Source organism: Sander lucioperca, chromosome 5 (genome assembly GCF_008315115.2).
Source record: "Sander lucioperca isolate FBNREF2018 chromosome 5, SLUC_FBN_1.2, whole genome shotgun sequence".
Taxonomy (NCBI): domain Eukaryota; kingdom Metazoa; phylum Chordata; class Actinopteri; order Perciformes; family Percidae; genus Sander; species Sander lucioperca.
Window position 1 is genome coordinate 8011802 of NC_050177.1, and position 24256 is coordinate 8036057.

Here is a 24256-nt window from a genome sequence, read left to right on the forward strand (position 1 = left end):
CTGGGTCAGAAAAGGGGTAAGCAGGAGGAAAGTCATGTGGGCATTTTGTAATATCAACTTGCTCGTGTACTTCATGTTGTTGTATTCCTACTTTTCTTCTGCTGCGCTCTCTCCTCTTTATTCCACTTCCTGCCAGTTACAGGGACAGTTTCACCTAAATGGGATGCACAAGGCTGGAGATGTGGTTCTGGGTGGGGTGTTTGAGATCCACTTCTTTTCTGTCTTTCCTGACCAGTCTTTTATCTCAGAGCCACAAGAGCCTACCTGCTATGGGTGAGTTTATCAGGGAAACAGCAAAAAGCAGAAACTAGGGGAAATCTATCCCATTAGTACACTGTATTTAATATAATAGAATATTACTCTGACAGAATTACATATAAAAATATTTTTTTTAAATTAAAAAATTGTAATTGTGCAACATGTACATGTCAGCACAGTTACTGTATCAGGTTGCATTTTCCAACAGTGTTATTTTTGTGTTAGTTTTGATGTTCTAGGATTCAGGCAAGCCCAGACCATGGCATTTGCTATTGATGAGATCAACAGAAACTCCAACCTGCTACCTAATGTGACTCTTGGATACAGTCTTTATGATAACTGCGTCCAACTAGGAATTGGGTTCCGTGCAGCGTTGTCATTAGCCAGTGGTCAAGAAGAGAAGGTTGTATTAGACGAAACCTGTGTAGGAACCCCTCCAATCCTAGGGATTGTGGGTGATTCTTCCTCTACCCGTTCTATTGCCATCTCCACTGTCTATAGTTTGTATAGAGTACCTCTGGTAAGTTTTCTGCCATCATTCTTTTGGATCATGTTGATTTTATTTCATATTAAATGTCACTTCTAAACATGGACTAATCACTCTTGAAAAGTTGAAAAAAACTGGAGAAAGGCTTTGAATGCTTTTAAAATGCACAGTCTATGTCTGTTACAGGTGAGTTATTTTGCCACATGTTCGTGCCTGAGTGATCGGCAAAAGTTTCCATCCTTCTTTAGGACCATTCCAAGTGATGCTTTCCAGGTGATCATCAATCAGCAAAATTAAAATGGATAAAAAGCATCTGCATTCAAACATTTCTAAGAAAGAACATACTGCAATGAAAAAAATATTCATTTTGTGTAATATCTGTCACATTCTGTGTGCCATTGATGGAGCTGTTTGGCAAGCTGAAATGCTAATTAAACATGGTCGATTGTGGAACCTGTTTAGCATGTTCCCAATGAAAGAGTATTCCAGCCTGTGCACTAATACCTTAACTCTGTATTTACTTAGGTGCGTGCTATGATTCAGATTCTCAGTCACTTTGGCTGGACTTGGACAGGTCTGCTGGTCAGTGGTGATGACTATGGACTCCACGCTGCCCGATCCTTCCAATCTGACCTGGTTCAGGCTGGTGGAGGTTGTCTGGCCTACTTAGAGGTTTTGCCCTGGGGCAATGACCAAGTTGAACTAAGGAGGATTGTGGATGTGATGAGGAAATCTACAGCTCGTGTGGTCATTGTGTTCGCACATGAGAGTCACATGATTAACCTCATGGAAGAGGTTGTGCTTGAAATACAACTTTATATAATTCTACCACTTAATGTTTAAGTTTCAAACTGAAAGTTAACATATAATATTGTCCTGTAACAAATAGATTTAATTAAATAATCACACCTCTTATTTGTTAAAGGCGCTGTTAGCAGGGTGTGTAAAACACAGAAATAAGAGAAGACGTCAACCATGTCATGAATTCATATCTTTTATATAATGCAATGCACAGGTGGTGAAGCAGAATGTGACAGGCCTGCAGTGGATGGCCAGTGAAGCCTGGACATCAGCTGCTGTGCTGCAGACCCCCCACCTAATGCCATACCTGGGTGGCACTCTGGGCATTGCCATCCGTCGAGGAGAAATACCAGGGTTAAGGGACTTCCTGTTAAAAATACGTCCTGACCTACAACACAACAACAGCTATGGAAATAGCATTGTGAGTTAAACCTTGCAATCCAATCTGTTATGTGTAAAAAAAAAACAAAAAAAAAAAACAGTATATTGTCATTATTTATAACACATCATTTTGAATACATTTCAGGTAAATCAGTTTTGGGAAGACACATTTCAGTGTAGATTTGCACCACCTCCACTAGGTTGGGTGGAAGCTGGGGGAGCACTATGCACTGGAAATGAAGATCTAGAGAATGTGGAGACTGAGTTCTTGGACATTTCCAACCTCAGGCCAGAGTATAACGTGTACAAGGCTGTGTATGCCTTGGCGTATGCTCTTGATAACATGCTGCAGTGCGAGTCTGGAAGAGGGCCTTTCAGCGGACACAGCTGTGGCAATTTGCAAAGACTGGAGCCATGGCAGGTGTGATATCAGTTTACACTGCTTATGTGACTATATAATATTCTCTAGTATTTCCTGCAGAGTAGCATTTAGGGTATAGGATTACAAAGCTTTCTTTATGCATAGCAGACAGTTGAAAGGATTTTCCCCAACCGCTAAGTGACCGCAGTGGATACTATTATCAGGTCAGAGACAACAATGTCTTGTCACTGGGTATACAGTATTATTAGTGATTTGACTTCACTAAAAATGCTTTGTTGGAATTGTTAATATTTTCATACGTTTATAATTGTAGTATGCAGTCTGATTATTGAATGTGCCGCTGTGTTCACTGTGGTCATGTTTATTTCTTTTTTCTCTGTCCTTATTGGTTTTTCTCCATCCCTTATTCTGATATTCACAGCTTGTGTATTATTTGGAAAAAGTCAACTTCACAACACCATTTGGTGATCAAGTGTCATTTGATGAGAATGGTGATGCCTTACCAATATATGATGTCATGAACTGGCTGTGGTTCCCTGATGGAAGAACTAAAGTTCAGAATGTGGGTGCGGTTAAAGAGTCAGTCAAAGGTGAAGAACTCATACTTGATGAAGACAAAATCTTCTGGAACTTTGAATCCAAACAGGTTACTTCTGATTTTTCAGACATTTTGTGTGCCAACTTATATTGATAAGTCAATAAATCAATGTAAAGTTATGTAAAATAAAAGATATTTATTTTTCTCCCTACAGCCACCCCAGTCAGTTTGCAGCAAGAGCTGTCCTCCAGGTACCCGTATGGCCAGAAAGAAGGGGGAACCAGAGTGCTGCTTCGAATGCATCCCTTGTTCTGAGGGAAAGATCAGCAATAAGACTGGTAGATATTCAGTTTTAAATATTGCAGTTTGGAGATATAATACAGGCATTAATGATAAAACTTTCCCTATTTTCATAGACTCCATGGAGTGCACCAGTTGTCCAGAGGATTTCTGGTCCAATGCCCAGCGTGACCACTGTGTTCCTAAGAAAACTGAGTTCCTCTCCTATCAAGAGCCTCTGGGTATCTGCTTGACAACGGCCTCGTTGCTGGGCACATTTATCTGTGCTGTTGTCCTGGGGATCTTTATCTATTATCGCAGTACACCCATGGTACGCGCCAACAATTCAGAACTAAGTTTCCATCTATTGTTGTCACTTAAACTATGTTTCCTGTGTTCACTGCTGTTTATCGGCCGTCCCAGGCTGTGGACATGCCAGCTGAGACATGCAGCATTTGGGATCAGCTTTGTACTTAGTGTCTCATGCATCCTGGTAAAAACTATGGTGGTTCTGGCGGTGTTTAGGGCCTCTAAGCCAGGAGGTGGAGACAGTCTGAAGTGGTTTGGTGTTTTGCAGCAGAGAGGGACAGTTATGGTTCTGACTTCTATTCAGGCAGCAATTTGCACTGCCTGGCTTGTCTCTGCCTCACCAGCTCCTCATAAAAACACTCAATACCACAATGACAAGATAGTTTATGAGTGTGTAGTTGGGTCTACAGTGGGGTTTGCTGTGTTACTTGGCTACATTGGCTTGCTGGCTATCCTTAGCTTCCTGTTAGCATTTCTGGCGAGGAATCTTCCAGATAGTTTTAATGAGGCCAAACTCATCACTTTCAGCATGCTGATCTTCTGTGCTGTGTGGGTTGCCTTTGTACCTGCTTATATCAGCTCACCAGGCAAATATGCAGATGTATTGGAGGTATTTGCCATCCTGGCCTCCAGTTTTGGCCTTTTAGTGGCACTGTTTGGACCCAAATGTTACATAATCCTGCTGAGACCTGAGAGAAACACAAAGAAAGCAATCATGGGTCGGGGCATTGAGTCATAAAACCTGCACTTAGTTTCATAATTCAGAATTAAAAAACAGTTTGTACTAAACAAAAATACAGGTAAAAAATAGGTTGATAGTAATTGAGAAAACAGGGCTGATGACAAATAACTTGGATCGTATTTGTGAGAATGCTTAAAGCAACACTATGTAACTGTTAGCTGCAGCTGTAGTTACAATGAGACAACCTGCAGGAGGACCGAAGCGGCGGGTAGCGCAAGCTGTAGTTCCAATGTGACAACCTGTAGGGGAACCGAAGTGGGAAAAGTTACATAGTGTTGCTTTAAAGTGATGGTTTGGAGTAATTTCACCCTAGGGTCCTTTGCACCATGACCTCGAGCCAAACAACCCCCCAGAAGCTTTTTTCACCTGGATCAAACATTGGGCGAGTTAGCGTTATCAGCTGGTTAGTTTAGTGCAGGCGCTAATGGATCCAGGTTTGTAGCTCGTAAATGACCCCACTAATAATGCCCGAAATGATACCAAACTTCTACAGTAGTAAAAATAGGTTCTGTACTCATAAAACGATGGACTGGAAAGTTTGTAAGTACACCAGGAGTTTATTTAAATAACACTTGCCTGCTGGCTTCTGCTCTCTGCTGCTACTGCTACCGGGCAGTAAGAGTGCTTAGGGACGTCTACAAATTACAACACTGAAAAGAGATACAACAAAAATATTTATTAATTTAGTGATTAAATAAGGTAGTGTCTCTAAACTTACCTCAATTATAACTTGTCTCCTGCTAGTTGTACTACAGCACTTATTTTTAAAAAATAAGTTAAATTAATAAATATTTTTGTTGTATCTCTTTTCGGTGTTGTAATTTGTAGACGTCCCTAAGCACTCTTACTGCGCGGTAGCAGTAGCAGCAGAGAGCAGAAGCCAGCAGGCAAGTCAGTGGTGTAGTGGTCCCTGGAAAAGTGGGTATACTCTCAGTTTTCACCTTTTTTTTTTTTTTAAAGTAGTCCAGAAAAAAGCCCTGTTTTAGAAACAGTGACATGTAAGACTATGATTTAGTTTACCCAAAAATCTGTCATTTCTACTTGCTCACTATTATAAAATGATCATGACTTGATTAGGAGCAGCTTGTAGTTACTACTGGTCACACAAGCAGCCTGGATGAATGTAAAATGTATTTATCATGAGGCAAACATGGTGTTATCTCTTCTCCTCTAAATGTGCAGTCATATTGCCACTGGCAATTTGCCAGTAGTTTAAAATAATGATTAATTTGGAAACCACCTTAAAACTTACCTCAGAATTATGTCTTCCATCAACTGGGGTGGCACACCGCCGCTTGTGTTATTTCTTCATCTGTTGTTTGGTCTGCTGCCGTTATCGTAGTCAAGTGGCACCGGCACCTGAGGTTTTTTTTTGTTTTTTTTCACTGGCACCTGAGGTATTAGCGATATTTTCCTCGGCATGACCCGCCCTACTCTGCCTCTGATTGGCTCATCAGTCCTCATGCCTAAAGTTAACCAATCTAATCAGTGAAAGCAGCAAGTACCAGCCAATTAGAGGCAGAGGAGGGTGGGTCATGGCTTCACTATCCTTGAGGAAAAAATGGGCAATCTGGCTCACAGATATTACTGAATGGTGCGCATCAGGGGGGATTTAGAAGTGGGTATACGCAATACTGACTGAAAAATAAGTAGGTATACGCCGTATACCAGCGTATACCCTGGACTACACCACTGAGGCAAGTGATATTTAAATAAACTCCTGGTGTACTTAAAAACTTTCCAATCCATCGTTTTATGAGTACATAACCTATTTGTACTACTGTAGAGGTTTTGTATCATTCCGGGCATTATTAGTGGGGTAATTTACGAGATACAAACCTGGATCCATTAGCGCCTGCACTAAACTAACCAGCTGAAAACGCTAACTCGACCAACGTTATAACAAGGGAAAAAAGCTTATGGGGGGTTGTTTGGCTCGAGGTCATGGTGCAAAGGACCCTAGGGTGAAATTACTCCGAACCAATTGCACTGTTACAAGGTTAGAAGACTCTCCTTAACACCATATAACTAGGGTTATAATGTATGAGCTTTGCTCTTTAACACCAGCTATGCTGTTTCTACAAACATTAAATAATGCTAGTTATTTTATCTTTTTAATATTATCAATATTATGCTTGATATCAGTTATTAGGCTTGTTATCCATATCATAGAATTTCATAATCAGTTTAAAGCATCAAAAAGCATAAACGCGCACACATGGTGATCAACAGTGGGCGAATATTCCATAATTTCCACAAACATAGCCACTATACTTTTTATTCTCAAATAACTCAATGACTGCATTGTTATCTCTGAAGAGTTGCTTTGCATATGTATGAAACAATTCTCATGCAAGAACGAGTTAAGTAGCTGGGGGTGACAGAACAAATGTTGCTCCCTTAGAAGGCTTATATCCTTCCACCAACATTTGAATTTTAATGTGAACTGCCACTGCCAGCAACTTAGTGGTATAAAATGAATGCACTGGGAGAGGTTAAAAACAGGAAAACCTGCACTGTTCTGGATGAAATCCCATTTTTAATTCAATAAAATATTGTCATCAAATGAGCTGCTCAAAAAATTCAAATAATTCAAAACTGCATTGTATTTAATTATTTTCTTTTGTTGCAGTCCATTGAGCCCACGTGGCTACTGTACTACCTAGTATTTGTCTTCCTTATATTGATCTCATGTAATTCATAACTTCAAATTCGTAACTTCATAACATGTCTGCAGGTATCTGGTACAGATACTGATACTTTACACTGATAAAAACCTGGAATGTACATCCATTGTACAATCTCAAAAGTCACAACCCAGCCCAGTACAAACAACATTTAACACAAAACAACAGCCTGATTTCACCCTGGGACTTCTAGAATTTACAACACAGACAACAGGGGCGGGGCTAGAAGGGGGGCATGGGGTGGCACCGACCCTCCTGAAATATGATTGCCCCCCCTGGTGCCCCCCCCCAACCTGACATGACCAATTCATGTTTCCATGATGACTATTCCAAATTCGGATAAAATGGAACCAGCCCTGGAATTGTTTTTTTAGAAGTGGCAGACTGAGCCTACAAAAAATGTGTCTTGTATTCGGATATACAATTTGTTTAAATGAAAACACGTGAAACTAATAATGAATATATTGTTTTATTTAGCAGAATTACATTATGTTGTTCTATCCTATCCAATATTTCCTATATTTCAGAGCATATTTTCTATGCTGAATTTTGATAAAGATGTACCCCTGGAATCGCCCTTGACAGACAAGAATTCAAAATACACTTTTTGATTCCGTCAAAGGTTTAATATCTTCAGTAGTTATAGATAGGGCCTTCAGGCAATGTACAGATACAATATTAACAACAATATTTACTGGGCCATTATATATTTCCTATTTTTGGAAAATCAAAACTATAAAGTAACTTTTTTATTTCCATGATACAATACTGAATAAATATAATATACATGCATGCAAATTGAAAAGGAAGGAAAACTAAGAGGACCTAAACAATGGATGTATAGTGATTAACTACAATCGTCATTAATCTATTTTATTTGGCCATCAGGTGTTTCTTGCTGTTTTTCTCAGGCCTCAAGAGAATGATGAAACATTTGGGGGCAAAAATGCAGAGCAGTAAAGCATAGCTAGAGGCCAGGATTGCAAAAACCTCCACAGCAACAGCGTATTTCCCAGGAGAGCTAACGTAAGCAGGGACAAAGGCCACCCAGACAGCACAGAATATCAGCATGCTGAAGGTGATCAGTTTGGCCTCGTTGAAGTTGTCAGGGAGTTTCCGAGCAAGAAAAGCCAAGAAAAGGCAGGTGCAGGCCAACAAACCAATGTAACCTAGAACCAGAGAGAAGCCCACCACAGAGGACATGGCACACTCCAGGGTGAACTATGAAATATAGTATACCATAAGTTACGTAAATATGTATAAAATGAAAAGTGCATTTGTACCTGTATACAAGTAAGAAGAAAAACACTTCCTCTCTGTTGGCCTGGACCAAACCACTTCATCAAGGTTTCAGCACCAGGTCGAGCTGAGCGGAAAGCTGCCAGAACTACTATGGTCTTCACTTGGAGGCAGGAAACACAAAGTACAAAGCTGATCCCAAAAGCTGCCTGCTGGAACCGACAAGCCCAGACTGATGGACGACCAATGAACACCAGTGAGCACAGGAAGCAGAGCTTCAGTGACAGGAGAAGCAGGAAGCTCAGTTCTGAATTGTTGGCTCGAACCTGAATATTAAATTCAAATTAAAAGTCGTATGAAAAATAAAGACAAGCACATTGACAGCCATACAGGAAATTATTCAGATTAACCTAATATGTTATTCACTTGTTGTGTTGTAGTCCATTTAAAAAGTCATGGTAGGGAATCAAATGAAACCAATTCAACCATAAACATCTGCAACTGTGTACAACAATGAGAATGTACAGTATTGGTTTGTTTGCATTACAGGTATTCTAGATTCTCACCATAGGTGTTTGACGGTAGCAGAGAAACACCACAAATACAGCTGTTGTCACCACAGTACCAGACACAGCTGCTGTAGTCAGGGTAATGCCTAAAGTTTCATTGAAGGAAAGGAAGTCCAGCTGGCGAGGGATGCACGCAGTTCGTTTAGCATTGGACCAAAACTCTAATGGACAACGCTCACAGTGAAGGGAACCTGGGAGAGGAAAAGATGGGACAGGAAAGGAGAGTAAAAAGAAAGGTGGGTTAAAGCAGACAGATTTAGGAGTCAGGGTTACTGCATTGTGGTGGCTAAGGGACATGAGTTTCAGATGTTTTAGATTGTAATTTCTTCACCAGTTTGATTGCTAATCTCCCCATCAGCACATGGGATACAGTCAAAGCAGCAGAGAGGTTCTCCTTTCCTGTTGGCCTTTCGGGTGCCTGGGGGGCAGCTCTCACTGCACACTGAAGTAGGCACCTAAACAACAAGTAAAACCATATTCTCAAGTAGATAATGTCTTGTAAATCACAGTAAATATTTAATTCAATAGACCTTTTGGCATTGGCCTGGATCAATATTCCAGTTCCTGTTTATCCACCTGATTGGATTCGGTGCTCCACTGAACAGCTGACTCGTTTAGGTGGAGGTCAAACCCGTCCACACGACCAATCAAAACAAGTTTGAGTGACCCCTCAGGGGTGTTCTGCCAGTTGACAAGGTCATACTTTGCTGGAGCGTCACCACCTTGAAAGTAAAACATTTCCCCCTGTGGTGTGGTGAAATGCAGGTTGTTCAAGTGCTGCAACAGCTGAAATCATTGAAAACGCTCACATTGTAACTGACACAGCCGGTACAAAAAATGCTTGTGACAAATGTAGTTTCTGGAGGTTTAATTTTTAAAGCATAAATGTTAGATCTTTCAGGGGAAGGGTGATTATCATGTTTACCTCTATGGGTTTGATGTGTTTTGGAGAAGAGCAGGTGGAGCTGTTGTTTCCAGGTGAGCTGTCTGTGTCGGGCCAGGAGAGAAGGCTGTGAAGGGCGTGGGCTGCAGCATAAACAGCAAGGTAGACATTATATGTCACCCTTAACTGAGAGACATCAGTGAACTGATTCTGTACTCCCTCTAGGGACTCTGTGCCTCTGCAGGGTGAAAATGAAGCTCTCTGAAGAGTTTTCGCAGGAGTTGAAATAGAAATATTTAATGGATGGCTAGACCTTTGTGAAGGTGTTACAGATGGAGAGGAATGTGAAAAGAGAGGCACTGCCCCAAGACTGCATCCAAATTCAGCTTCCCAGAATTCTCTTAAGAACTCATCATCAGGTTGATAATTTGGGTGCAAACCTCTGATATAATTTTCAAATCCAGAAACAGCTGAACTTCTAATGGCAACACCAAGAACACCTTTTGCCACTTTACTTGTGACAACATTTTGGAGAAGATCACCACTGGTGCTCCAAGCCTCACTGGCCAGAAACTGTCTGTCAGTCACCTAGTGAAATCAAGATGATACAATCAAGTTAAAATGATTTATAAAAAGCTGTGATGTTGTTATAATAATATGTCTCAGTTCTGTGTTGGATTTACTATATTTAATACACAATTGTATTTCAATTACTCACATTTATCTTGGAGAGTTGCAGGAACAGTTCCGTCACATCTGCGTACCAGGTAAAGATCAGAATCACTTTTGCAGTCGAGGCCTGAATTGTGAGGGCTGCTCGTCTGGCATCACTCACAATGTTTTCCCTTTGGAGAGTCTCTACAAATGCCAGACACACTCCTGCCCCCTGAGTCTCCTCCTGAAATACCTGACATATACAGTTGAAAGGAGCAAAAATATTAGATGAATCGAAAAGTAGGCTATTCAAATATTGTATTTATTAGTACATATTTTCATGGATAATATAAATGTTCTCCTTTAATGCAACATGGCCATAATCAGTGTTTTCTACCACTGCCCCAATCCAGGTCCAATTAAAGCGTATGGCAAACTGGGCAATGGCCCGGGCTTGGTAAATATCACTGGGTATGGTCCTGAAGAAGTTAGGAAATTGAAGCCTGTTACTTAAACAAGGACAGCTTGCCAGGTAGCTAATCTGAAAGACACAAAAGTTACATAATTTATTGTGTTATCCATTTCTTTCTCAACAGAGGCAGATATGTTCATAGTGATTTCCATCCCGATTTTTCTTCATCCCCAAAAGTTATGTTGTTTCCCTGCCTAAAGAAAAAAACATTTCACTGCAGTTTAGAGTAAAATGAGTCTTCTCCCAGAGAGTAAAACAAAAACAATGCCTCAGGTAAAAAGATAGTGAAGTAAAATATGGCACCATCTCCCTAAAAAAAGGAGAAACAAGTTACAGTATAGTCTTTATGATGTATTCAAAACAAAACTTACTACAGGTACAGAGAGTGGGCCCAAGATTCTGGAGAGTATCTTGGCTTCTTGGGATGAAGCACCACCGATGATCAAGGGAACAGGGTGATCACCTGATGACAGTGTTAAAAGATTAAATAAAGGGTTTGTTACTCCTAAAATAATGTTTCCGGAACAAAAGAATGTACCTTTGAGCGCAGCTTTTTTTTTTTGCTGTCATGATTTCATGTGGTTATGAATCACATAGGACAGATTACAAACTACCTCTTCTTTCTCCAATTCCCTCTCCATACCCAGCAGAATAGTCTGGAGGGTCTGTTGAATTACAGCTGGCGCTTTCTCCTCCAACCAGTGACAGTGCTGCCTGGAGACCCCATGGTGGTCGGCCACTGCTATCAAAAATATAGTAGCCCAGCTTCACACCTGGCAGCAAGGTTGTACTATGATTGATTTCTTCCAGCGCAAACACCATAGCGTAAATATACTGTAATGGAACATGTTCTAAACTGAGACCACAGGAGAGAAGGAATGGGAGAAATATCAGGCAAAATTGGATTATGTAAAGCCACCAGTGCTAATCTAGATTCTGATGTTTTGTCATATAAAAAAACAATACATTATTTGTATGCTATTATCACAGTAAGCACAGAAAATAGTACAGTTCACAGTTTTACCCAGTGCAAGGCGTGTTGTGTGGCAGCTGAGTGAAGTTATTGTCTATAGCTGGAGGTTGGCTATGAAGATTAAAGAGGCCACCAATAACTACATCTCCAGCCTGGAACAGACCCTGGCTGCTGGGTGTACCCCAACGAGAACAAGACACTGTCTGAACCACCTGTAACCCCACCCTGAGCCCCAGCTGTCTGCCCACAAGCCCCACAAGGAGCAGGGGTGGGGCTGAGGAGGGCCACAGAGTGAAGAGCCAGGAGAACCAAGACATGGATGCAGCTGTTCTGGACACTTTAAATATGTACAATACACTCAGGTTTCTCAAAAGCAGTGCAGTCAATATCCATAAACAGTTGTGCAATCAAAAAGTAAAATCAGATCAAATCCCTTCGAATGCAGAAGAACAAAAGTTAATATTTCTTAAGACATCAAGTTCAAAATGCATATTTTCATACACCAGATATAACTTGCGTTGGCAACTGACATGGTATCTAAACTGTGACATACCCCCCCCTCCTCCTTTGAACATTTGAACTGTTGATGTAGATATTTATAATACATGTAAAGCCTTTTTGCCATCAAGTAAACACAACCCCAAATCACTCCTCCCAAGAGTGACATTAAAACAACAGCATGATTGCAAATGATTACTGTTTGTGTAGGTAGGTGGTAGAAGTGCAAAGTGTGTGTACATGCAAGCCAATATGTTAGTTTTTCCTTTATTAAATTTAGTTTTTCAGTACTTTTTCTTACATGCAGGATCAAACTTCTTTTTTTCATATTTGGTTCAAATAGGCCAGACTGGTGTACAACAGTTCCTGCTGACCTTAGCTTTATTGATGAGACAGGCATGATGAGACAAACATCTTGCACTAATGCACATTCGAAGCAAAACTTATAAGGATCACACAGATACCCCTTTTTGAAAGGGTACATGTAAGACTATGCTATAAAAGCGGGCCTTATGAATATGGATAACTGTTGTCATTAAATGATATTTAGTTAAGGGAATACACTGTCAGTGCAGATATATAACAACTAGATCTCTGTCATGATATTGGGACATTAGCTCAGTGGAAAATGACTTGCATTCAAAACTACAAATGATCAGTTTCAGCCCATATCCTTGTTTACAGTTGTAGAGGGACACGCCAAGTCTGTCTGAATCATTGGCACAAGCCTTTCTGCATAATCCAGATATCTTTCCCATTGCTAATAAAAACACTATTATTAACACTACTACTTTTTTTGGTCAAAATTGGTTTTTATGGCTCTCAAAAAACAGCTACTCAGTCTTTGCCAATTCTCTCAGATCAAATTAAATTCAGTTCAGTTCAATCTTTATTCTCCTGCATGGGAAATTTGACTTGCAGGGTGGCAAAAACAGACAACTTACATTACAGGTATTACCTATTTAGAATAAAACCTTTTTAGTAAGGCCAGTTTGTTTAAAACACGAGCATGTTGTTGCCCTTTATGCAGGACTTTCACTAATAAAGATGAATAGAGTTACTTGGATACATGTTCTTCCCGTTCCTCATTCTTTGTATAAATTCAAAGAACTGGATCATTTGGAGAGGAAAAAGCCAAAGACCAGGGTTTGTTTTCTATAACAACGAGATCATGGTAGTTTACTGTTTTAAAATGGTTGATTTATTTTGATGTGTATTTTAAATGAGAGGTTAAAGTCCTCAAAACCATTCTTCTTTTCCCTAGGTACTTCCTCAAATGTTGTAAGAAATCCAAAATTAAATGAGTCAGCATTGGTACTAATAATGAAATGATAGAGTTCCATGGAATCTCTCGTGCTCTTACCATCATTTTATTACTCTCCCTAGTACTTCACTTTTGTGATTCTAAGCTGATCTCCTCAAAATGGCATTTCTGTAAATCATTTTGAAGTGCATCACTGAAAACTCAACTCAAAATAAATGTTCATGGCACAACCTGTGATGCAAATAGTTGCATTACCATAAACAAAACAGAAACACAACTTTGACATGTTTTTATTTATGTTTAATAATGTTTCTGTGTACCAGGTTTGTTACATTAGTAATAGTTGTAAGTATTGAAGTAAAATATGTTTTCAGTTCTATTTTTAACTATTTTTGGTCAAACAAACTAATAAAATAGTAGCTAGTCTTATTAAATTAAATAAATGCAGGCAGATTGATAAGGAAATAATGAATTAGGTGCATTGTTAAAATTTTCCGCTACCTAGCCATCAGGTGTTTCCTTGTATTTTTATCAGGCCTCAAAAGAATGATGAAACACTTCGGAGCAAAGATACAGAAAAGTAAACCATAGCTAGAGGCGAGAATTGCAAAAATCTCCACAGCAACAGCATATTTTCCAGGAGAGCTAACATAAGCAGGAACAAAAGCTATCCAGACAGCACAGAATATCAGCATGCTGAAGGTGATCAGTTTGGCCTCATTGAAGTTGTCAGGGAGTTTCCGAGCAAGAAAGGCCAAAAGGAGACTGGTGCAGGCCAGCAGACCAATGTAACCTAGAACCAGAGAGAAGCCCACCACAGAGGACATGGCACACTTGAGGGTGACCTTTAACCCTGGGATATCCAAGTCAGCTTGAGGCACAGGGGGGCTGAGCGATAGCCAAATAAGACAAATGAAAACCTTGATGAAAAAAAGCATTAAACAATGTCAGTTTAGTGTAAGTAAATGCTGTATTAATTTTGTTATTAAAAGTGATTCTGCAACTCTGACCTGTAAACAGGAAAAGAGGCAAACACTTCCTCTCTGTTGGCCTGGACCAAACCACTTCATCAAGGTTTCAGCACCAGGTTGAGCTGAGCGGAAAGCTGCCAGAACTACTATGGTCTTCACTTGGAGGCAGGAAACACAAAGTACAAAGCTGATCCCAAAAGCTGCCTGCTGGAACCGACAAGCCCAGACTGATGGACGACCAATGAACACCAGTGAGCACAGGAAGCAGAGCTTCAGTGACAGGAGAAGCAGGAAGCTCAGTTCTGAATTGTTGGCTCGTACCTGCAAATGAGAATTGGGATTAAATTGGTATTAAAACGACAAGCACAATAACAACTCAATATGGATTCATTCTGATTATTTTCAACAAATATAATTTAATATGCTCTAATGCAGAATTCTATTTTGTCCGAGTAATTAACCTAAACAATTACAAACCAAAAATGAGTTGTAGAAAATGAACACTGTAGTTTTAATTACATTACTCTGGGTTCTCACCATAGGTGTTTGACGGTAGTAAAGAAAAACTACAAATACAGCTGTTGTCACCACAGTACCAGACACAGCTGCTGTAGTCAGGGTAATGCCCAAAGTTTCATTGAAGGAAAGGAAGTCCAGCTGGCGAGGGATGCACGCAGTTCGTTTAGCATTGGACCAAAACTCTAATGGACAACGCTCACAGTGAAGGGAACCTGGGAGAAGAAGACATACCAAAAAGGGCCGTAGGAAAAAACTGGGGACACTGTAGATGATCTGAAAGTTATACAAGTCAGTAAATATCTTATGTGGTAATTTCCTCACCAGTTTGATTGCTAATCTCCCCATCAGCACATGGGATACAGTCAAAGCAGCAGAGAGGTTCTCCTTTCCTGCTGGCCTTTCGGGTGCCTGGGGGGCAGCTCTCACTGCACACTGAAGTAGGCACCTAAACAACAAGTAAAACCATATTCTCAAGTAGATAACGTCTTGTGAATCACAGTAAATATTTAATTCAATAGACTTTTTGGCATTGACATAAATCAATATTGTTTCTTTTTATCCACCTGATTAGATCCCGTGCTCCACTGAATAGCTGACTGGTTGAGGTGGAGGTCAAACCCATCCACACGACCAATCAAAACAAGTTTGAGTGACCCCTCAGGGGTGTTCTGCCAGTTGAGAAGGTCGTACTTTGCTGGAGTGTCATCGTCTTGGAAATAAAACATTTCACCCTGTGGCGTAGTGAAGTTCACGTTGTTTAAGTGCTGCAACAGCTAAGAAGATCAACATTGTAGTAAATCTTTTTTTAAATCTAAATGTAGATTAAGCAGTTGCATTTGTCACATAACAAATTGCACTAGTACTGTTAACGTCCCCATTAAATTGTGTGGTGTTGAAATAGACATACTGGTGTTTACCTCTATGGGTTTGATGTGTTTTGGAGAAGAGCAGGTGGGGCTGTTGTTTCCAGGTGAGCTGTCTCTGACAGGGCAGAGAAGGCTGTGAAGGGCGTGGGCTGCAGCATAAACAGCAAGGTAGACATTATATGTCACCCTGAGCTGAGAGGTATCAGTGAAGTGATTCTGCACTCCCTCCAGGGACTCTGTGCCACTGCAGGGTGGTTGAGAAGCATTTTGAAGCAACCTGTCTGCTTGAGATAGTAGTGAAGAGGCATATGTGGAGAATTGTGTGGCCCCAGGACTACAACTAAACATATTTTCCCAGAATTCTATTAAGAACCTATTGTCGAGACGACGAGATGGGTTCAAACTTCTGATATAATTTTCAAATCCAGGCATAGCTCTACTTCGAATGGCCACACCAAGCACACCCTTTGCCACTACAGAAGTGACAGGATCTTGGAGAAGATCACCACTTGTGCTCCACGCCTCACTGGCCACAAACTGTTTGTCAGTCACCTAGTGATAGCAACACAACAAAATCAAAAGATAACTTTAAAAAGCTATTATGTTTTTTTGAATAAGATCAGTTTGGTTATTATTTATAGATTAAATACCCAATTGTGTTCCATTTACTCACATTTATCTTGGAGAGTTGCAGGAACAGTTCCCTCACATCTGTGTACCAGGTAAAGATCAGAATCACTTTTGCAGTCGAGGCCTGAATTGTGAGGGCTGCTCGTCTGGCATCACTCACAATGTTTTCCCTTTGGAGAGTCTCTACAAAATCCAGACACACCCCTGCCTCCTGAGTCTCCTCCTGAAATACCTGACATTAAAAGTTGAAAGGAGCAAAAAGTTTAGCTGAATGAAAAATATTCAAATATTGTATTCATGTATATCTTGTATAGAGTCCATAGCAATGCAGTGCAAATGGAAACACCTTTATTGCCACATGGCCATAATCGTTGTTTACTACCACAGCCCCAATCCAGGTCCAATTGAATCGTATGGCAAGCTGGGCAATTGCCCAGGCTTGGTAAATATCACTGGGCATGGTCCTGAAGAAGTTAGGATACTGGCGCCGGTCACTCAGACAGGGACAGCTAGCTGTGTAGCTCATCTACAGTAAAAGGCAAAAAAACACATACATACTTGGATATTCTAAAATCGCATACTTATTCTGAAATCTCATACACATAAAGATTGTTATAATCTCATTTTCACCCAGGGATTGTTTTTTTGTTCCTTTTACAGCAAAATGAAGGTGAGAAAACATAAATGTGCCATATGCACCAAAGTTCATCAATAGGTTAAAAAAAAAACTATGAACGTAATTTTAAACCACAGAGTGTTTCACATTACGAGTGAAAATCAGAAAGTTATTTTGAGTTTTTACTTCCAATTTTTATTTAAATTTGTTTTATATATTCAAAATAAACACCAATATAATTTGGGGTTTTAGTGGAACCTTACTAAAGGTACAGAGAGTGGCCCCAGGGATCTGGAGAGTATCTTGGCTTCTTCGGATGAAGAACCACCAATGATCAAAGGAATAGGCTGATCACCTGATGACATTATAAAAGATAATGAAATAGTCATTTGTTAGGGCTTGGTTCTGTTTTAAACACAACATTGCAGTGTTTAGGCTGTCATCAATGTATTTGCTTGGTATTAATACACAAAGTATGAACCATGCAGTTTGATATAGTACCATTTTTTTCTCTGATTCCCTCTCCATACCCAGCAGAATAGTCTGGAGGGTCTGTTGAATTACAGCTGGCACTGTCTCCTCCAACCAGTGACAGTGCCTCCTGCATAGCCAACAGGGGTATGCCACAGGTATCACGAATATAGTAGCCCAGCTTCACCCCTGGCAGCAAGGTTGTACTGTGATTGATTTCCTCCAGTGCAAACACCATAGCATAAATATACTGTAATGGAAGATTTTCCAAACTGATACCACAGGAGAGAAAAAATGAGAAAAATATCAGTCAAAATGCTGTCAAAGTGACTGTGAAGATCTGTAATAATCTTTGGTCATCATTAAATAAGCAATTATAACAAAATATTTTGGACAAGAAAATTAACATGTATGTGTGAAGAAACTACCAATAGTTAACTGTCTATGGAATAGATAAATATACAGCTGATGAGTGCATGAATTATGCAGTATACACAGTAAAAAGATTTTTATGTGAGTTTTACCCAGTGCAAGGCTTGAAGTGAGGCAGCCGAGTGAAGTCATTGTCTATAGCTGGAGGCTTGGAATGAAGATTAAAGAGCCCACCAATAACTACATCTCCATACTGAAACAGACCCTGGTTGCTGGGTGTACCCCAACGAGAACAAGACACTGTCTGAACCACCTGTAACCCCATCCTGAGCCCCAGCTGTCTGCCCACAAGCCCCACAAGGAGCAGGGATGGGGCTGAGCTTAGCTTCAGAGTGAAGAGCCAGAAAAACATGGATGGAGCTGTTCTGGACACTTTAAATATGTACAATATACCAAGTTAGATGGCTTCCCATTGGCACAAAAGAGGTGTAATACAGTAAACAGTTAAAAGTTCCTGAAATGAAAAAAGTAATATTATCTTGAATCCTTCTTAATATATCCGTAAGACATCCACCTGTAAATCAAAATAAATTCCAGTGACAAAATGTATATTACAACAGATACAATATGCACTGACAACTGACGATGTATGACATACTGCCCCCCTCCAGCTCTGCACAACATAGATGTTGTTCTGTGTATTTATAACAGCTGTAAAGCCCATGGCGGAATGATAGTAAACAGGATGACACTGCACTAAATCACTTCTCTCAAAGGTGAGAGCAAAACAAGAAGAAAAAAACTGACAGCTGTGTGATATAGAAACTACAGTACTAACCTGGAGGGCAGTGACCACAGATATCCCCATAGAGTTGAAAAAATGTTTTTTAAAAGACTGTGTATATATATATATATATATATATACACATATATACTCACTGTGGGCTGTTATTTGGTAAACTTGTTCTAATTAAAACTTTCCACAGCGTTCTATAATGCACATGTGTCCGAGTTCCATAGAGATAGAAAGCAATGAGGTCACAACAACCCTGTTCCAGTTTTCAAAGCACCCCAAACATCTCAGGAGTACAACAAAACGCACATTGGGCCTGCTGGAGCATCTTACTTTCATCTGGCCCAAACATGGTAAGACAGCATGAGCAAGTCTACTGGTGCAGGCCTGTGAAATGGACAACTACAAAGAAGGAGGCCATGGCCTTGCCAGTCACCACCATTTGCCCTTCCAGCTTACAGTAGATAGAAACAAGGACATCTGCTACATCTCAAGTATAGTTCTAAGCCCTCATACACTACTTTTTTTGCTAAATGTCACTGATACAAGGCTATAGGATAGTCCCTCCGCCTGTATTGCCACATTGTATTCTGGTAAACTTGACATCCATCAGCCTCTGCAACACAGACTTGGAGGGCGACACCAGTGGTCCACAACCAATCATCTCTCAACCATGCATGTTAGCTGTCCACATACACCTAACCAGCTGTGGCCTTCTGTGGTTTAACATACTGTTTAAGCACCGGTTCGTCCAGAACTGTTCCACCAGAAATTAAAAGTATGTATGAAAGTATGTCAGAAATGAATGCAACGTGTATATAAGCACATGAACATCAGGGGGCAGTGATTAAGGTCAGCATCAAACTCTTAGCAAACAACAACAACAATGGAAGAATGTTTGGAAAAGAGACTAACCAAGCTCTTTGTTGCTTTTACCTTTTGGGCCCATGATCTTAAAATTCAAATAAAGTAACCTAAAGTACCTAAAGTAACAGTCATCATATTCAGTTGTGTTTATGTTATGCAAAATCAGGCGTTCTCAAGGAAGAATATATATATATATATATATATATATATAGACTATTACGACCTTAAGGAGCTTCAACATGGCATCAGGAGGGCAGTCATCAGTAAAGGACTCAACAGAAAAACATACAGTGAAAAACAAGGGTTTGCATGCTTTGAGTTGATAAAATGAAAATTGGTTGGGGAAGCAATGCTGACTTTGCCCAGGCTCACTGAGCCTGGGGCATGCCTGGTTCAAAGGCTCAAAAGGTCATCTCATCTCAGAGAACTAAGTTACATCAGAATTATGATGAGCTGCAGGTGTGCAATTGCTCACCTCCATTATTGTTCATTTTACAAGCAATTACATTCAATTACACACTGACAGAGAGGAAGTACAGAGGGGAAAAATAGGTTGTTTTTCATGGTTTTGTAGATCATAGCTAAGACCGTGTCAAATGTATTTTTCTTTATCTACAGTAGATACATTTCTTTATCTACAGTAGATAAATTATACTGTAGCTACTGTATGCAGTTCAACATTTGGAATAGATTGAATAATGTAGCCATTCAAAAAACAGACTTAGGAATTTATAATTACTGGTAAATTTCCACTGTCTATGATTCAGTATCTGCATAATAGACATAAAAAAATGCATTGCAAAGAAGGTTAAAAAAAGAAGAGGAAGAAAGGTTGCTTCTACCTCTGCACTCTTTGTGACACCATCATTACCAAACCATTGTCACATTAAACTGCGACCCATGATTTCTTGGAAGTGGAATCCTCTACGCAGAGATATGGCATTATTTAATGCATGAGAATTGTATGCCAAGTAATTAAAATGAAAATGACATGTAGGTTTCATCTCCAAAACTGACACATGAAGAAGCAGGAACTTGTTCAGGAGAGAGCACACAGCCCTTTCATGCTTCTTCAGCACTGGCAATGGTAAGATAAAGGCCACACTCAACACACCCTGCTTGGCATTATACACAAGTGAAGTAGGCAAGAAACTCTTCCCCACACCTGGTGTATATGTGTAATAGGTGTGCAGGATGGGTCTTTGGCATTTGACTAGCATATCCAACAAGGAACAAACCTCGTTGAGAGATGAGGAAAGAAGCATCAGAGCATCATTCCATTAGATGGTATGATACTTCCATCTAGTGGTCTTTATTTGGTACATGCAGCAAAACTATGATGTCAGTGAACAACATAAAGCCAGAATATACTGTACAATATTGGCCCACTGTGAAAATAATACATTTATTTACTTCTATCAATTATTGCATGTAAAGAGTTTACCAAAAAATGCACAGGATGGTACACAAGCTACATAATATTTCTTGAATAAATGAATGACCTCTATTTCAAAAATACATTAATGTAGTGTCATTTTAATCAAAATGTTTTAGTTTTCTGAGGGACTGGTGGAGAGTTTTATACCGTTGAGTATTTTTTCAAAACACAGAAAAGGAGAACAACCACATTAATGCAAAATACATCAATACTTTTTTTTTAGTGAGCAGCATTTAATTTAAATGTGTATTTTAAGTGTCACTGTGCCGTCTACGGCACAGCTTGTGGCTGTGCCGTCTACGGCACAGCTTGTGGCTGTGGCGTCGCTGTTATCGACATTTCTAAACGTTTTTATAACTTTAAAGCATTAAATCTTCAAAATATACAGCCATGCGACACACCAATTTAAAGCTTAGAGTCTCAGGATTCCATTAAGCCCACACACAAAGCATAAGATGATTTACAGCAGTTACACAACTGCTACAAAGTTATAATAAATAAAACAATACAGCGTAAACAGCGCAGCCCGTGTGTAGTGCATCCTTACCTGTTTCCTTGTACGGTGGTCGACAGGGGCAGACGCCCTGCAACTTAAGAAAACACGCGCAAATAGACAAAACACAAGCAAATTAAGAAAACAACTTCATTAATTTGACAACACATGTGCAGCATTCAGCAAACGCACTGCAAATACACACAACACAACCAAATAGATAAACGCACTGCAAATAAAAAACGATGCAAAAAGAAAAGCACGCAAACCCCGAAAAAAGAAGTGATGCAAAAAGAAAAACTTCATTAATTTGACAACACATGCGCGGCATTCAGCAAACGCACTGCAAATACACACAACACAACCAAATACATAAACGCACTGCAAATACACACAACACAACCAAATACATAAACGCACTGCAAATACACACAACACAACCAAATACATAAACGCACTGCAAATACACACAACACAACCAAATACATAAACGCACTGCAAATACACACAACACAACCAAATACATAAACGCACTGCAAATACACACAACACAACCAAATAGATAAACGCGCTGCAAATATGAAACGATGCAAAAAGAAAAGCACACAAACCCAGAAAACAAATGCAACAAATAAACGCAGCATCCAGATTACACAACGGAAGTTCTCCAGACCTCTAGAGGGAGCAGCTAGTGGAACAGCTGGATTTTCGACTGTTATTAACCGATATTAAATTCATATTATTATTATTATTATTAATAACATAATATATTATTAATATACAGTCTTTGCTCCCGTCTCATGCCCTCCCGGCTGGTGCTGTCCCCGAGCTTCAGCTTTTCAAAATAAAACCTCGCGCCTGGTCCGCTATGTGTTTGTACTTTGGTGTGTTGGATGTTTGTGAACTAAACAGTACGGCAATCATACTAATGAATACAATAACTTTTTCACCAGATGTCTTACTTACAACACGTTGGAGTTAGCAAAGCAGTTTTGTGTTTATATGTGCGGGCGGGATTTATTCAGTTTGATAAATCCCACGGTAAATTGGCTGGTTTACTAACAGGGAGGGACTATAAATCCTGTCTGTTTTTTGTATTTCAAGAGCGAATTGCTCCACAATATGAATACAGATTAATCACTTATTTTGTTGGTAACCGTTGGTAGGAGGCCTACACTTCAGTAATTTCGGACCTCGAAATTAAACCCTCTCATGTGGCTTAAACAAACGTCAACGTTAAACGCTGATGCAGTTTTAAATGTTTTATCACCACGAGTTTACAGACACGTCTCTGCTGAGTGAGTATCACCTGTGACCTGAGCCGAGACACACCCACCAAACGAGAGAAAACATATATTTGCAGCGCGTTTATCTATTTGGTTGTGTTGTGTGTATTTGCAGTGCGTTTATGTATTTGGTTGTGTTGTGGTATTTGCAGTGCGTTTGCTGAATGCTGCACATGTGTTGTCAAATTAACAAAGTTGTTTTCTTAAATTGCTTGTGTTTTGTCTATTTGTGTGTGTTTTCATAAGTTGCAGGGCCACCGTACTTTAGCCACTGCGTGGATTTTTTGCCCAAAACTTTTTTTTCTTAAATCCCCAAGAGTCCAAGGAAATAGAATATCCAAGCCATTATATCCAAAACGAGCTGTTCGCTTCACAATCTTGACGTTTCTGGCCGAATCACAACGGAAAATCGCTGAACTGTTTTTCATTTCCACACTGTCGGTACACGATCCGTTCGGCCTGCACGATCCGTTCTGCACATGCGCAAGATAATACTGTTTTACCGAGGATACGACCTGCACGATCTGTTCCACGCTAGCCTATGGCTAGCCTCCACCGGGAAGCTAACGTTAGTTTAACTAACAGCTAATTCGGCTAACCGCTAGCTGACAGCTAGATTCAGTCTAATAAAATAATGTTAACTCAAACGTAATGGGAAAAGCAGGCTACAGCTAAATTAAGACTTCACAGTAATAACAATAAAGACAAGTATTGAGTGATTGTATTTTAAATGAGCACAAGTAAAGTAGAACTGACGTAACAGCTGTTATATATGTTAGGTGTTTGTTATATATGTCAACGTTTATTTTCAAGTTTTATTTTGAGGGTCTTTTAAAGTTATTACATGCTGTCTCAGCTAGCAGTTAGCCGAATTAGCTGTTAGCTAAACTAACGTTAGCTTGCCTGTGGAGGCTAACGGCAGACCGCTACAATCAGCTAGCGGTTAGCCGAATTAGTTGTTAGCTAAACTAACGTTAGCTTGGCTGTCGACCGGAAGCGTGGAACAGATCGTGCAGTGTTGTAAATCCTTGTACAACCGCGCATGCGCGAACATTTTGCGCATGTGCAGAACGGATCGTGCAGGCAGAACGGAACGTGTACCGACACACACTTCTAACGCTGCTCGCTTCTCTTCTCTTCTTCTTCTTCTTCTTCTTCTTCTTCTTCTTCTTCTTGTGTTTTTGAATGGCGGTTGGCAACCAGCTTTTTGGAGCATTACCGCCACCATCTGGACTGGAGTGTGGATCAAAAGGTCAACCTACACTTTCTTAAATCCTTTTTAATAACCCAGTTATCTTCAAAAAAGAAAACAAAAAATAAAAACTAATTTCACCTGATCCTTTTTGCGGTATATCATGTAAATTTAATGTCATCTGGTTTTCTCCCAGTTGTGAAATCAATCTTTGTCTGGCTTGATGGTATTTAGGACAATACATAATTACATGCTCTATGGTCTCTTGACTATCGCAATATTCACACATTCCATCAACATGCTTTTTCATTATAAATAATGTTCTA

General features: G+C 39.9%; 2 protein-coding genes and 1 pseudogene across 2 annotated transcripts; 1 reads left to right on the plus strand and 2 right to left on the minus strand.

Annotated features, from left to right (window-relative positions):
* Positions 1-82: 82 nt before the first annotated feature.
* LOC116047570 (extracellular calcium-sensing receptor-like) lies at positions 83-7693 on the plus strand. The gene is made up of 10 exons (XM_031296459.1): positions 83-273; positions 484-778; positions 932-1018; positions 1271-1540; positions 1761-1967; positions 2073-2348; positions 2731-2955; positions 3062-3185; positions 3264-4154; positions 7671-7693. The coding sequence occupies exons 1-10, from the start codon at positions 164-166 to the stop codon at positions 7691-7693; spliced, it is 2508 nt and encodes an 835-aa protein (XP_031152319.1). The 5' UTR covers positions 83-163.
* Positions 7680-12010, minus strand: LOC116047591 (annotated as a pseudogene).
* A 1810-nt stretch (positions 12011-13820) lies between these two features.
* LOC116047590 (extracellular calcium-sensing receptor-like) lies at positions 13821-18520 on the minus strand. The gene is made up of 11 exons (XM_036001593.1): positions 18014-18520; positions 17520-17761; positions 17291-17373; positions 16749-16928; positions 16446-16634; positions 15824-16324; positions 15470-15679; positions 15228-15351; positions 14925-15118; positions 14427-14708; positions 13821-14336 (listed from the first exon to the last, which is right to left on the minus strand). Exons 1-11 carry the CDS (start codon positions 18271-18273, stop codon positions 13914-13916), a joined length of 2688 nt encoding a protein of 895 aa, XP_035857486.1. The 5' UTR covers positions 18274-18520; the 3' UTR covers positions 13821-13913.
* Between the last annotated feature and the right edge of the window lie 5736 nt (positions 18521-24256).

What these genes read in the sequence shown, in the direction of transcription:
- LOC116047570 (XM_031296459.1), top strand. Translation starts at nt 164, where the DNA reads ATGCACAAGGCTGGAGATGTGGTTCTGGGTGGGGTGTTTGAGATCCAC. An exon ending in CAAGAGCCTACCTGCTATGG is followed by an intron (nt 274 to 483) that starts GTGAGTTTATCA and finishes TTTTTGTGTTAG; the next exon opens with TTTTGATGTTCTAGGATTCA. An exon ending in TTCCAAGTGATGCTTTCCAG is followed by an intron (nt 1,019 to 1,270) that starts GTGATCATCAAT and finishes GTATTTACTTAG; the next exon opens with GTGCGTGCTATGATTCAGAT.
- LOC116047590 (XM_036001593.1), bottom strand. Translation starts at nt 18,273, where the DNA reads ATGTTTTTCTGGCTCTTCACTCTGAAGCTAAGCTCAGCCCCATCCCTG. An exon ending in GGAGCACGGGATCTAATCAG is followed by an intron (nt 15,352 to 15,469) that starts GTGGATAAAAAG and finishes CTTGTTGTTTAG; the next exon opens with GTGCCTACTTCAGTGTGCAG. An exon ending in GGAGATTAGCAATCAAACTG is followed by an intron (nt 15,119 to 15,227) that starts GTGAGGAAATTA and finishes TTCTTCTCCCAG; the next exon opens with GTTCCCTTCACTGTGAGCGT.